The sequence below is a fragment of the Hibiscus syriacus genome, unplaced genomic scaffold (genome assembly GCF_006381635.1).
Source record: "Hibiscus syriacus cultivar Baekdansim isolate YM2019G1 unplaced genomic scaffold, ASM638163v2 tig00112673_pilon, whole genome shotgun sequence".
NCBI lineage: Eukaryota > Viridiplantae > Streptophyta > Magnoliopsida > Malvales > Malvaceae > Hibiscus > Hibiscus syriacus.
This window is the reverse complement of record NW_024063379.1, coordinates 268,588-281,560: the sequence shown is the minus strand read 5'-3', so window position 1 is coordinate 281,560 and position 12,973 is coordinate 268,588. Positions and strand designations below refer to the sequence as shown.

Sequence of the window (12,973 nt, the reverse complement as noted above, 5' to 3'; positions counted from 1 at the left end):
AAAAAACTATAAAAGAAAATAATAAACTACGTTAGACTAAATAATTATAAAGTGACACAAAAAACTTGAAATGGCTGGAAATTTCATCAGTTGCCAATCCCCGGCAACGGCGCCAAAAACTTGATCGCTTGTGAATGTATATGCTAAGGCAAGCTAATATGTACAAGTATACACAATCGATGCAATATTAGTGAGTGAGTATCGTCTCCACAGGGATTGGATTAGAAATATCTTTTCACCACAACTAGAACTAATGGCACAAATTATCCTACTAAGTATTAAAGCTAAGAACTAATATTAAGGAGCTAAGAATAATGATTCAATGATTTCAGACAAGTGTGGTCGAGACAAAGAAAATATGCAGACAGATAAAACAAAACAAAACAAGTATTGGATTAAATATAATGCAAATAACCTCACATATTCAAACGTGTCACAGAGCACTGATGCTAAACAATTGTCTCGGCAACAATTATTTTAAGCCCATAATGAATTATTATGACTCACTAAACTGCCCGACAGGATTACTAGGTATTCTTAGACGGTTACTATGGCAATACCTCTCGGCGTTAACTATAGACGTTGTCTTAACCTACTCTAGCCTTTATCCCTTTTAGTCAATTGAAACTCACTCCTTATCTCAAAGGTAGACAAGTTAGAACGTCACCCTCCCGGATTCATTCCTTTGTTCACGCTGGTCTCTCTTAATTCTCTCGAATTAAATAATCACTTTCTAGACAAAAGGCTATCTCTCGATGCTCTTACAATGCCCAGACATGTTTTACCGAAACCCCAGGTGATCTCTCGATGCTCTTACAGTGTTAAGGCAAAATATTTAAACTATGAGCAAAACAGTCATAAGCAAACATAATTCATCATTCATAAACATAAAATATTGTTCAGACAAAACAAAGTTTAACACCAAGTAAAGCATTCATGGTGTTATCAAAGATCATCCAAGATTAAACCGTTTAATACAACCCCAAATAAAATAAGAGTTTAAGAACAAAAGAAGAACGACTCCCAAAACCGAGGGCTCTATCACAACAATCCTGATCAGCATCATGCCTGCCTTGGTGATCACCCTCTCTCGAGGCCTGATCACCGCTCTGCTATCGTCTGGCTATGGAGGACACCAAGGAAGACTTGGGGGTAGACGGAGGGAAAGCACTGCAGTTTCTTACTCACGCCTAAGGTAAAGCTCTTCTTTCTTCTTCCTTGCCCTTTTTCTTTTTGTGGCTATGGCTGGTAATTATAAGGAGAATCTCCTAGGGCTTTGCATGCTTTTGGAGTTTCCTTAATTAGCCGTTATTAATTTCCCAAACTTAAAAAGGAAAGGTGGCTAACGGTTGTCAGGATATTCAAGGCTTGCTTGCACATGAAGCAGGTCATCCAGCTGACATGTGACATAGGTAGTTTCGCCATATTTACTTCAGACTTCTTCAGATAAATCTTGCCTAGGTGAGATAAATCTACTCCTCACGTTCTCATCTGCTCCATTGGCCTTTGCAACTTTTCATTGTTACGACTGAAATGTTCTTCCTCTGTAGAATTCCTGCACAAACACAACTCAAACAACCCCTTCTCCTCAGCAGAATCAGTTAAGCCAAATAAATCTTGCCTAGGCAAAAATTCTCCACCACAACCTATATATAGCTAAATGCAACTAAAAATGCAGTGCATACTTTGTTTAAACGAGCAATAACTTAAGTGAAAAGACTAAAATTTAAGTCTTTTTACGAAGTTATCAATGACACTAACATTTTCTATCGGATTTGACTTCATTTGAGAATGTAATTTCCCTTGTAATTCTAATATTCCCACAGTTTAAGCTATTTGGCTCATTTGTTTGTACAACTCTTGAAGATTGGCCTTAGTGCAATTTTGGAATTTTTACTAGGACAAGACCAAACGTTCAATAATGGATTCCAGAGAGGAATTTTGTGGTTTAAATGTTTGTGGGGGCATTTACTTATAGGCTTGATTCTGCCTTGGGTTTTATCCATAGCTCAGATTTGGATGGTCTCTTCATCCCGGGTTATAAGTATTAGAGTATGGGTTATAGGGTCTCTAGAGAGGTCCTGAAAAGTTCTCTACAACATTTTCTTCTATGCCAACTTCCTCTTATAGCATTGGACATCAGTATGTCAGATGATCTGGAATTGTGCATATTTCACATACTCTTGCTAATCCAAATTTTCCTGCAACCAAAGAATTAACAACATCAGTTGACTTATCGATTTGGTTTTCTAAGGAAACAATGCTTATCTCATAAACCCGACGATTGGGTTCACTTGAAGTGCCAAACTGCTGAGAGTTGGATGTCATTGTCGAAATTAATTCTCTTGTTGTTGGTGGTGTTTTGTTCAAAAGAGCTCCTTCACTAGCATCATATTGGAAGCAACCCTTCATAGAAATACTGGAGGAGTGTTTGCTCGGATAATCTGTAGTATGGATAGCTTTCATAAAGCTTTTTAAATCACTCTCAGTAATCTTCAAGCGATTCTCCATCTTTTTGTCTTATTTCCATAATGCTACTCCTTAATTAACTTGCTTTTACTGCTGGGAAAAACCTATCAAGAAATGTCCGAGTTAAATCAACCCAAGTATTTATAGAATTAGGAGGGAAATATAATAGTCATTTTTTAGCTAAACTAGATAAAAAAAGTGAAAACCCGTAGATTTATTTGGTCTTCAGATACTCCCTGAGGTTTTATGCTTGAACAGGCCATATGAAACTACGTGAGATGTTTGTGTGGACTCTCACTGGGAAGCTCATGAAATATAGAAAGAAGATGAATAAGGCTCGTTTTTAAAGTAAATGGAGTTGTTACTTGAGGAAAAGTGATGTAGAGAGGTTGTTGTACAGTACGTGACGTAGCTAACTAGCGAATCGTTTGATCTTCCATTGGTTATGGCATGATGTCTGTGCCTAGTGTATCTTCGGTTATCGGTTCTTCATTTGTTTTAAAGGAAGATAATCCTTCCAGACTTAATTCTGGATATGATTGCTCCAGTTGTTCCTGTTGTCGTTTTCTTCTTTTTTCTCGAATCGTTTTTGCATGAATTCGTCTAGCTCGAGCTTTGATTTTTGGAACCAAATCACCTAGATTACTTCTGGTGATTTTTGGAACTAAAATAAACAACTTTATTAGTTACTTTATCTGAAGTCCCCAGAAACGGAGCCAATTTGACATGTTTCATGTTATTATCAAATAATTCATTCTTCTCAAAAATAAATAAATAAAATGAAATAGTAATAAAGAGAAACATGTCCGGTCTACAAGGACTTTAGAGTTTCTGAAGTTGTGGATTTTTCGATTTTAAATCTGGATAAAGATGAAAAAGGATAGGGATTTGGATAGAAGGGAAAATAAGAAGGAGATGAGAGGAAAATAGGGGATTTAAATTGTTTAAAAATAATTGGCGATAAAGATAAAGTAAATAAATAATTAAATAAATTTAAAATAAATCGAGATAATAAAACTTATTGTAAAAACTGCCTCAGGCTTCAGCTTTGCCTCAATTCATCTAATCATCATAATAGATTTTTACTTTGGATATCTATCGGTTACAGTCTACAGCGCCCAACCCCTGTAACTTATTTTTCTCTCTTGTGAACTAAAAATCCAAAAGTTATCTTTGAATTCCAGTCCTTTTGTGAACTAACTATAACTATTGTTGTCAGTACCAAATCAGTTTTAAAAGCTTTGGAAAAATCTGACTCGGACTATGTTGTCTCAATGAGAATCGAGTCCGGTCTCAATTTCCCTTAGTAGACCGCTGCTAAGTGTGTTCACAGGAAGTCGAACTTGATACCATTCGACTCTTCCTCCCAACTTTAAACCAAAACAATATCCAAACCAACGAGCTCTTTTTGATTTAAAAGCATTTTGATTTTAAAAGATAGGTCGATTACCTATCTTATTTCTCTAGAAATTTGAGAAAATAACCGGAAGGTATTTTAAGTGCTTTTCAATCCTCACAATAAGAATTGAGTAATCGCTTTAGCCCTTGGCTTATGGATAAATTAGCTAAGTATGACAATCATACTTAACATCATTAAAAATAAAAATAAAAATAAAACAAAGAAAACATTTTTAAAACCCAGAGGAAGAAGAAGAATGAATTCTGAATGTGTTTTTTGGCTTACCCTGAGAGGGTATTTATAGCATTTAAAAATCCTAAAACAAAGAAAAGATAATTCCTAAAAATAAGAGATAATTCCTAAAGATAATTCTTAAAATATTTAAACTAGAATCCTAAAAACATGAAATTAACTTGAATCCGAATTTCAAAAAACACGGAAGACCCATATGTCCTTCTAGAAGCGTTGACTAGACCTTCTGGAAGGTGTTGACTTAACGCCACGTCAGATGTGTCATGCCGCTAATCCATCCTTGATTCTGAAAAAAAAAACTGTAGAATTATGTCCTTTTAGTGTAATTTCCAGAATTTAATGAGATGTAAAGAAAATGAATCAAAACGAACAAATCAATCACAAAAACCAACAACTAAGGAGCAATTTAAAAGCAAAATAATAACTAAATAAACCACCTATCACAAAACCATCACCTATCCACTACCCACAACATATATAAATTTTTACATGTACACCCACCCACTACCCATTAAATTTATACCCATTTTCACCCTAATTAGAACATATGAGATGTGAAATCTATGAAATTGTACAGTCTATTATCCCTAACTTCAAAAGCTCTTATGGAACTCCGGAAATCTCGATAGATGAAGAATTAGGTATAACAAAAATAAAACATCAAATATAAAAATTATAAAAACCAAACGGTTAGTGATTTAGAATTCATGTATAGTAATCCATATCCAATGTATACGCACATATGATATTAACATTGGATTTTTAATCCAGATAACTTCCAACAACATCGAAATTAAATGCAAGAACATATTAATTTTGTCTTGTCTTGTTCGAGTGAAATGTTAGGGCATAACATGGAAAGATTCCATGAGACTCAATCATAACGAATAACAAACCCACTCAACTCACAGTGTTTAATTTATTAGGACATGATGGGGTATGATCTGTATTGTATATAACCCTAACATGGAAAGGTTCCTTCCTCTGTCAGTACTTGCTGGTTCAGAACTCAAGATCTCACGTCCTCTTCACTAATTAATCCCCCATTTCCCTTTTTATTTATTTATATTCCTTTTCACCTTCTTCATCAAAACAAATGATAAGCTTGTTCCATTTGAAACCAGCCAAGTTTGTTCAGCTTATGACAATGGTGTTGTGAGAGATTAATGATGGCAGTTAAGAAGAACACTTTGTACTTCAGAATCCATTTCTTCATCTTGTTCTTCTGCCATGCCATTAAGGCTGAAAAGACCAACTTGAATGAGGAAGCATTGGCTTTGATATCGATCAAAGCTGGTTTCATTGATCATTTGAATAGACTTCACGATTGGAGATTGCCAGAAAATGAGGGTCTAAATGATTCAGCTCAATGCAGCTGGACTGGTGTGTGGTGCAACTCCGATGGGTTAGTTGAAAAGCTTCATCTTTCTCGTATGAATCTCAGTGGCCGAGTTTCGGATGATATCGGAAACCTGAGAAGCCTCAGATCTCTTGAATTGTGCTGCAATGAACTGTCTTCGCTTCTACCGAAATCCATATCGAATCTCACATCACTCGACAGCATTGATGTGAGCCAAAATCTGTTCACCGGAAGCTTTCCTCTTTGGTTTCGGAAGGGCTTCGGGGCTGACTTTGTTGAATGCTTCAAGCAACAATTTCTCTGGCATTCTCTCAGAGGATCTCGGCAATGCAACTTCATTGGAGATTCTAGACCTGAGAGGGAGCTTCTTCCAGGGTTCAATTCCCAAGTCTTTCAAGAACTTGCAGAAGCTGAAATTCCTTGGCCTTTCCGGGAATAATCTCACCTGCCAGATACCGGGAGAGCTCGGGGAGCTTTCATCGGTGGAGACTATAATTCTGGGGTATAATGAGTTTGAAGGTGGAATACCAGTTGAGTTTGGTAACCTCACTAATCTTAAGTACCTTGATTTGGCAGTTGGCAATCTTAGTGGTGTGATTCCTGCTGAACTAGGGAGGCTTAAAGTATTAGAGACGGTTTTCTTATATAAGAACAATTTGGAAGGCAATATTCCATCATCGATCGGAGAAATCGGTTCGTTGCAGCTGCTGGATTTGTCTGATAATATTTTATCCGGTGAAATTCCTGCTGAGATTGTTGAGCTCAAGAACTTGCAGCTCTTGAACTTGATGTGCAATCGGTTATCAGGCTCGGTTCCTGCTGGACTTGTAGCGTTGACAAAATTGCAGGTGCTTGAGTTGTGGAACAATTCATTTTCAGGACCATTGCCGGTTGATCTTGGCAAGAATTCACCATTGCAGTGGTTGGACATATCGTCGAATTCGTTCTCGGGTGAAATCCCGGAAATGTTGTGCAATGGAGGCAATCTCACCAAGCTCATTGTGTTCAACAATTCATTCTCAGGTTCAGTTCCAGTCAGCTTATCAAATTGTCCATCACTTGTTCGAGTCCGAATGCAGAATAATCGTCTATCCGGGATGATTCCTGTTGGATTTGGCAAACTTGGGAGCCTTTAGAGGTTAGAATTGGCAGATAACAGTCTCACTGGTGAAATACCTGATGATATTGCTTCTTCTAAATCACTTTCTCTTATTGATGTTTCGAGTAATCGCCTTCGATCTTCACTTCCTTCTACCATATTTTTGATCCCTAGTCTGCAATCGTTTATTGCCTCGGACAATAACTTGGTTGGTGAGATCCCAGATCAGTTTCAGGATTGCCCCCCACTAGCTGTGCTTGATCTCTCATCAAATCATTTTACAGGAAGTATCCCGGCTAGTATTGCTTCATGTGAGAAATTAGTTACTTTGAACCTGAGGAATAACCAATTGGCCGGAGAAATTCCGAAATCGATTGCTATGATGCTGACATTGGCTGTTCTTGATTTGTCTAACAACTCTCTCAGAGGTGGGATACCTGATGATTTCGGGACTTCTCCGGCTCTAGAAATGCTCAATGTCTCATATAACAAACTAGAAGGTCCGGTTCCTGCAAATGGAGTGCTGAGAACAATCAATCCCGATGACCTCGTCGGCAATCCTGGCCTTTGTGGCGGTGTTCTCCCCCCATGTAACCGATATTCACCGACTTCATTGAGGCAGAGACGCTTGCGAGCAAAGCATATAGTTACAGGGTGGTTGATTGGGATCTCATCAGTTTTAGCCACCGGAATCTTACTTATCGGAGGCCAATTGCTATATAAAAAGTGGTATTCTAGTGGCGGCTGCTTCGAACGAAAAGCAGGCAATGGAGAATGGCCATGGCGATTAATGGCTTTTCAAAGACTTGGTTTCACAGCTGCAGACATCCTAGCCTGTATCAAAGAATCGAATGTGGTGGGAATGGGAGCCACTGGTGTTGTATACAAAGCTGAGATGCCAGAGTCAAATACAGTAGTGGCAGTTAAAAAGTTATGGAGATCAGGAACCGATCTCGAAACAGGGAACAGCGGGGATTTCATCGGAGAAGTGAATGTCTTGGGGAAGCTAAGGCATCGAAATATAGTTCAGTTATTAGGATTTCTTCACAACGACACTAGCATGATGATAGTATACGAGTTTATGCAAAATGGTAGCTTAGGGGAAGCCTTGCATGGCAAGCAAGCCGGTAGGTTGCTGGTAGATTGGGTATCACGGTATAAAATAGCCCTCGGAGTTGCACAAGGGCTCGCTTATCTCCACCATGATTGTCATCCATCGGTTATCCATCGAGACATCAAGTCGAACAACATACTGCTTGATGCAAACCTCGAGGCAAGAATTGCCGATTTCGGTTTGGCAAAGAAGATGGTGAGAAAGAATGAAACAGTCTCAGTAGTGGCAGGGTCTTATGGGTACATAGCTCCTGGTAATTCACCAACTTTTCTGTTTACATAGTCGTCAGTGATTTCATATATTTTAGCTGATCTTAATTCTCTCAATGACTGTTGCAGAGTATGGTTACACCTTGAAAGTCGATGAGAAGATCGACATTTACAGCTTCGGGGTGGTTTTACTCGAACTTCTAACCGGAAAGCGGCCGTTAGATCCCGAGTTCGGAGATTCCATAGACCTAGTGGAATGGATTAGGAGGAAAGTTAGAGATAACAGAGGCATAGATGGGGCATTAGATCCCAATTTTGGAAACTGTAAGCATATTGCAGAAGAGACTCTGTTAGTAGTTAGAATAGCACTATTTTGCACAGCCAAGCTCCCTAAAGACAGACCATCGATGAGGGATGTGATTACAATGCTTGGTGAGGCAAAACCCAGAAGGAAAAGCAACAGCAACAATGGTGGAAACACATCTAACAATGAGAAGACAGCACATCACCTGTAAATGGCCATGTTTAGGGCCAACTAAACTATATTCTTGTTTGTATGTAGTAGCATTGTATTTTTGTTGATGCTTGTAGTCACCGGTTCATATTGAAACCCTTTGCACCTGAAATTGTTGACTCTCCTTGTCAAAACTCATATGTATACAATTGTGATGGTAAAGATCCAATATGTCAATTCTTGGAAACTCCATCTTCTGCTATTACAAATTCTTCACAAGCCTGCATAACAGCAAAAACGGACGCAGGACGAACTTATGAAATTTCAAGGAGTGAAAATAGATTTTTAATAGAAAATACATAAAAAAAAAACCTAAAATATATGGAAATTTTAATTTTTTAGGGGTGACTGTCCCACCCATCCTCCTTTGGTCCATCCTTACGTAACAGTTGTGAATTCTTTCCAATAACTTGAAAGAAAAAAATTACAGTAAAATGGCTCTGACATTTACAGCAACAACAAAGATAGAGCAGTTGAATATGAACCGAAAACAATATTTTAGATGTGTTTGTTTCATAGTACTAAATTATAGTTGTGGTTGTCATCACAGTTGGGGCTATGGTGTCACGGTTGTGGTTATTGTGGACGTTACGACATGATTTATTTTTAAAAAAATAACTATAATTTTATGTAACGGATGTGGTTTGCGAGGTCATGATAACCTTAAAAAAGTTACGATGCAACTGTTACACTATATTAAGACTGCAATTTAATACTATAATTTGTTTCTTTGTCTCTCGTTTGCCTCTTGCAGTCGTGGAGCTGTAAGTTACGAATTAAAGCAACCTTAGATATGAACTGAAAGCTAGAAAACATGGTCATAAGAGAATACATCTTCCAAAACTAGAATAATTACGGTTACGGCTGAACATATCACTGAAGATGATAAGTCGTACTAAAGTTAAGCTTAGAATTTAAATTCTCTTGCAAACCTTTTTAAAATCTCGAAGTAAAACACAATTTTTTTAAAAAAAAACTGAAACCGAAATATCATTCAAAAGATGCGAAATATGATAATTAGATTCAAAAGAAAGTATATATTTAACACTTTCGACGTTGCCTTTTTAGATGTTTGGTCCATCACGACCTTTAAAAAATGTTATATAACATGCATCACATATGCATTTAAAAAAAATGATTTTTTTTTAAATTGAAAATATTATTATTTTTTCAGAACAACCCAACTTCTTTTTAAATCTAAAAAAAATCCCAGTCCTTAAATCTCCTTATCGTCCTCGGCTCTCTATTACCATCACCTACGGTGCCCATGGGCAGAACTTCCCGTCAATTTTTTTAAGTATTAATTAAAATTGAAATATATATATATATATATATATGAAAAATAAATAAAGAAAAATTTATCCGACCCCGTTCAATTAAAAAATGTATTCATGAAAAATAAAAAATACTTTGACCCCATCTTAATAAATCCCTAGTTCCGCCCTTGACGGTACCAGCCATCGCGGTCTTCATCACCGGTCACTGAACAACCCTTCTAAATCAAACGTCAATGCCATATACACTCAAATACTTCCACAAACCCACAAATACACTCCTACATAATCGTCGTGAATTGAAGCCTTAAACCATCTGCAAACCAATGCTTTGGGCACATAATCGTCGATGCCATACAAACCAGACCAATGCAATTGTTCAAACAATTGTTGAACGCAGACCAACGCTCCAATCATTGCTGCTCTGCAATTGTTGTTTGTGCTAGTAAGGATGAGAGAATCTAGTGATTAAGTTTACGAATTTATGTTGAGTTTTGGGAATTTAGAAGTTTGAGGCTACGGCAAGAGCAATGGTCGATTAGTGGATGAACAACGATGGATAAATGGTGGCTCAACAATGGAGGTAGGGGCCAGAGATGGCATACGAAGGCAAGAAAAGGGATTGGAATTTGGGATGTTAAAGAAATATTTTTTTTTTTTTGAGATTTTAGGAAAAAAAATTATGTTTTCAAAAAATAAGGCATAATATAAAAATAAAAAAGTACCCGAACTATACATATTTTCCCATTTAGGTGCATAAACTTTTTTTGGTCATTTTAGGTGCCCGACGTTTCCAATGTTATCATTTAAGCGCTTGGACCGTGACAGACGTTAAAAAAATCATCTCTTAACGAATTCTATTTCAGTTCTAGCTGCCTCAAAATGTCAAAATCAATTGTCCTATACCATATTTTTATGCTACAAATGATTGCAAAGTTTTCTCAAATTTTATTCTTCTCAGGCACACATAAGATTTCATCTCACTAGTACTAACAAGATAAGGGTTGAAATTCCAATGAAAAGATATATCACCTCCTTGAGTGTGGATTCTCATTTCTTGTCTTCATTCTCAGATGGTCGAGGCTTGCATTCAGTGCATGCAATGCAAGCTGGAGGAGGGGAGTTTTCAAGGAGACTAATTCGTAACGTTTGCCGCTTCTCTTCATTCCCAGGAACATATAGCAGGGCTTCCATGATTAGGATCTCCCAATCTCGAGGTAGAAAATAGGAAAACCAATCATTATCTGTAAAAGAATCCCATTTCAAAATCATATCAGGTTGAAACCAACTTATGAATTGTTTGGAATAAGCCAGTTTCTCACTGAAATCGGCTATAAAAACCCAGAAAAATGCTAATACAGCATTTTCAGATTGATGCTATAAGCAAAAAGGGCTTAGCTCCAGCAATGTAGAGGAAATTAGAGTAGATTTGCAAAACTAGATAATGATACATCAAAGGTGAGTGATCTCGGATTATGCTTGTATGGGAATGTAATTAATTTGAGAGAGAGAACAAAAGAAAAAACAGATGATGTAAACAAATGCACAAAGTGGAAGAACCTAACCTTTGTTTCGAACTGCCTTCAATTGTAATACTCCATCGCCTTGTGGTCCAGACACGGGGAATGTGCAAGATACAGACTGCCTCTTGTGAGCTACAGCAAGAGAAGCATTATACCATGGTCCCTTCTTAATTGGTTCTCCGATAGCATTTATGATTGTTTGATTCTTACTGGCTTTCTCCATTGCCTTTCTAAAAAATTGTTGGGTCCATTACAAGAATAAGTTGCTTATCATCGCAAATGGAGAACAAAGAATGGGATGAAAACCCAACATTAGACATCAACATACTGAAACATCAATAGCCAGACATGATCGCTCGGAGGATGCTAAGAAAGACAAAGAAGTGGAATACTTGGGAATATGACTTTCTATTAATACAACAAAAGAGAAAAAAAAGTAGCTATTTCCATTGGAAAACAGAAATTATAAGACAATAAATTATGCCGATTAGCTCGATTTCCCTCAAACAATATTTTTATGTCCATTGTGTGCACAAGGAGATTGTAAAACAATACAAGTAACAAAGCTAAAAAAATTCTAATATTTCAAAGATGCAATGTTCTGCAAAACAAAGTATTATAATTACAAGAAGGTATTTCTATCTAAGGCATATAGATTAACACCTCAATTCAAGACAGATGGAACATACAAGCATCGATCGTATTTGAAAAATAGAACTCAACAGCAGAACCGGATGAATGGATCGTACCTGCTACAGCCATGGTAGATGGCGAGGTCATCAAGAGCACTCAAGGCGACACCGCCTGTTACAGTAATCAAGACAAAGGAAACTGCTTTTCGAGCAAACGACTTGTTCTTTTCATCATTCACAGGATTCCCATTGCTGAATAATTCAATCAAATAAGTAAAAAATGATGAAGTTTAGCTTATCTCTTGGAGGAGCCTAAAAACACGTCACAACAACAATTACACCTACTTGAAGAAAAAAATTCTACTTGTAAGTTAAACAAACTGAACATTGAATTTCTAATATTCTGTCTGGGATTTGACACGGAGCCTATAAAGCAACTTGAGTAGAATTTTATGAACAAATCCAAAGTATAAATAAATTTAGGTCCTTTTTGTTGGGTATCAACCCAGTTTCAGTATATAAAGAAAACCGATGGGTGCTTGACATAAATGGATTCAAATATTCAATACCAGAAAACAAAATGCTAAAATCTCGGAACTGGGAAATCTTAAAAAGAGAAGTGAGAGGAAAAGTTGCACCTGGAAAGCTTCGAAGATGGAGAATTCCTGAAGAACAAAATCAACCTTTTCGCTAACATATCCCTCTCTGTGATATCCTCCCCAATGGCTGTTGGCAAACCCTCCTTCCTACTTCAAAGCTCTTTTCTTTTTTCCCCCTTTTTGCGTTAACGGTGTATGATTGATGTACATAGAACTAAGAGGAAATATGGGTAAATTACATAAATGGTCCCCCACTATATGATGTTATTCTTTTAAATCCTCCAACTATTAAAAGTTATAAAATAGTCTCCTGACTATATGACGATGTTTTATTGAGTCATTCGACTATTAAAAGTTACAAAATGGTTATCCAACTATTCATATGTTCTAAAATCTTCCTTTTATGTTAAAATGTTGATGATTGTTTAAGTTAGACGTTAATATGTTAATTGAATTTGATAAAATATGACCTTATAACAGTTTAAGCTATTTTTTGTTGATTTTACGTTTACATTATGTTGTCAAATCA

The 12,973-nt window shown here is 36.8% G+C and overlaps 3 protein-coding genes across 3 annotated transcripts; 2 read left to right on the top strand and 1 right to left on the bottom strand.

The window, feature by feature from the left end:
• Nucleotides 1-5,289: 5,289 nt before the first annotated feature.
• Nucleotides 5,290-6,989, top strand: LOC120182495 (MDIS1-interacting receptor like kinase 1-like). Its single transcript, XM_039187466.1, has 3 exons — nt 5,290-5,623; nt 5,715-6,351; nt 6,475-6,989. The coding sequence occupies exons 1-3, from the start codon at nt 5,290-5,292 to the stop codon at nt 6,614-6,616; spliced, it is 1,113 nt and encodes a 370-aa protein (XP_039043397.1). The 3' UTR covers nt 6,617-6,989.
• Nucleotides 6,962-8,431, top strand: LOC120182494 (MDIS1-interacting receptor like kinase 1-like). Its single transcript, XM_039187465.1, is given in 3 exon segments — nt 6,962-7,946; nt 8,032-8,397; nt 8,400-8,431. Coding segments are annotated over 3 exon segments (1,383 nt in total).
• Nucleotides 8,432-10,563: 2,132 nt separating this feature from the next.
• On the bottom strand, nt 10,564-12,609 carry LOC120182486. The gene is made up of 4 exons (XM_039187457.1): nt 12,484-12,609; nt 11,963-12,097; nt 11,256-11,443; nt 10,564-10,934 (listed from the first exon to the last, which is right to left on the bottom strand). Exons 1-4 carry the CDS (start codon nt 12,540-12,542, stop codon nt 10,741-10,743), a joined length of 576 nt encoding a protein of 191 aa, XP_039043388.1. The 5' UTR covers nt 12,543-12,609; the 3' UTR covers nt 10,564-10,740.
• Nucleotides 12,610-12,973: the final 364 nt, after the last annotated feature.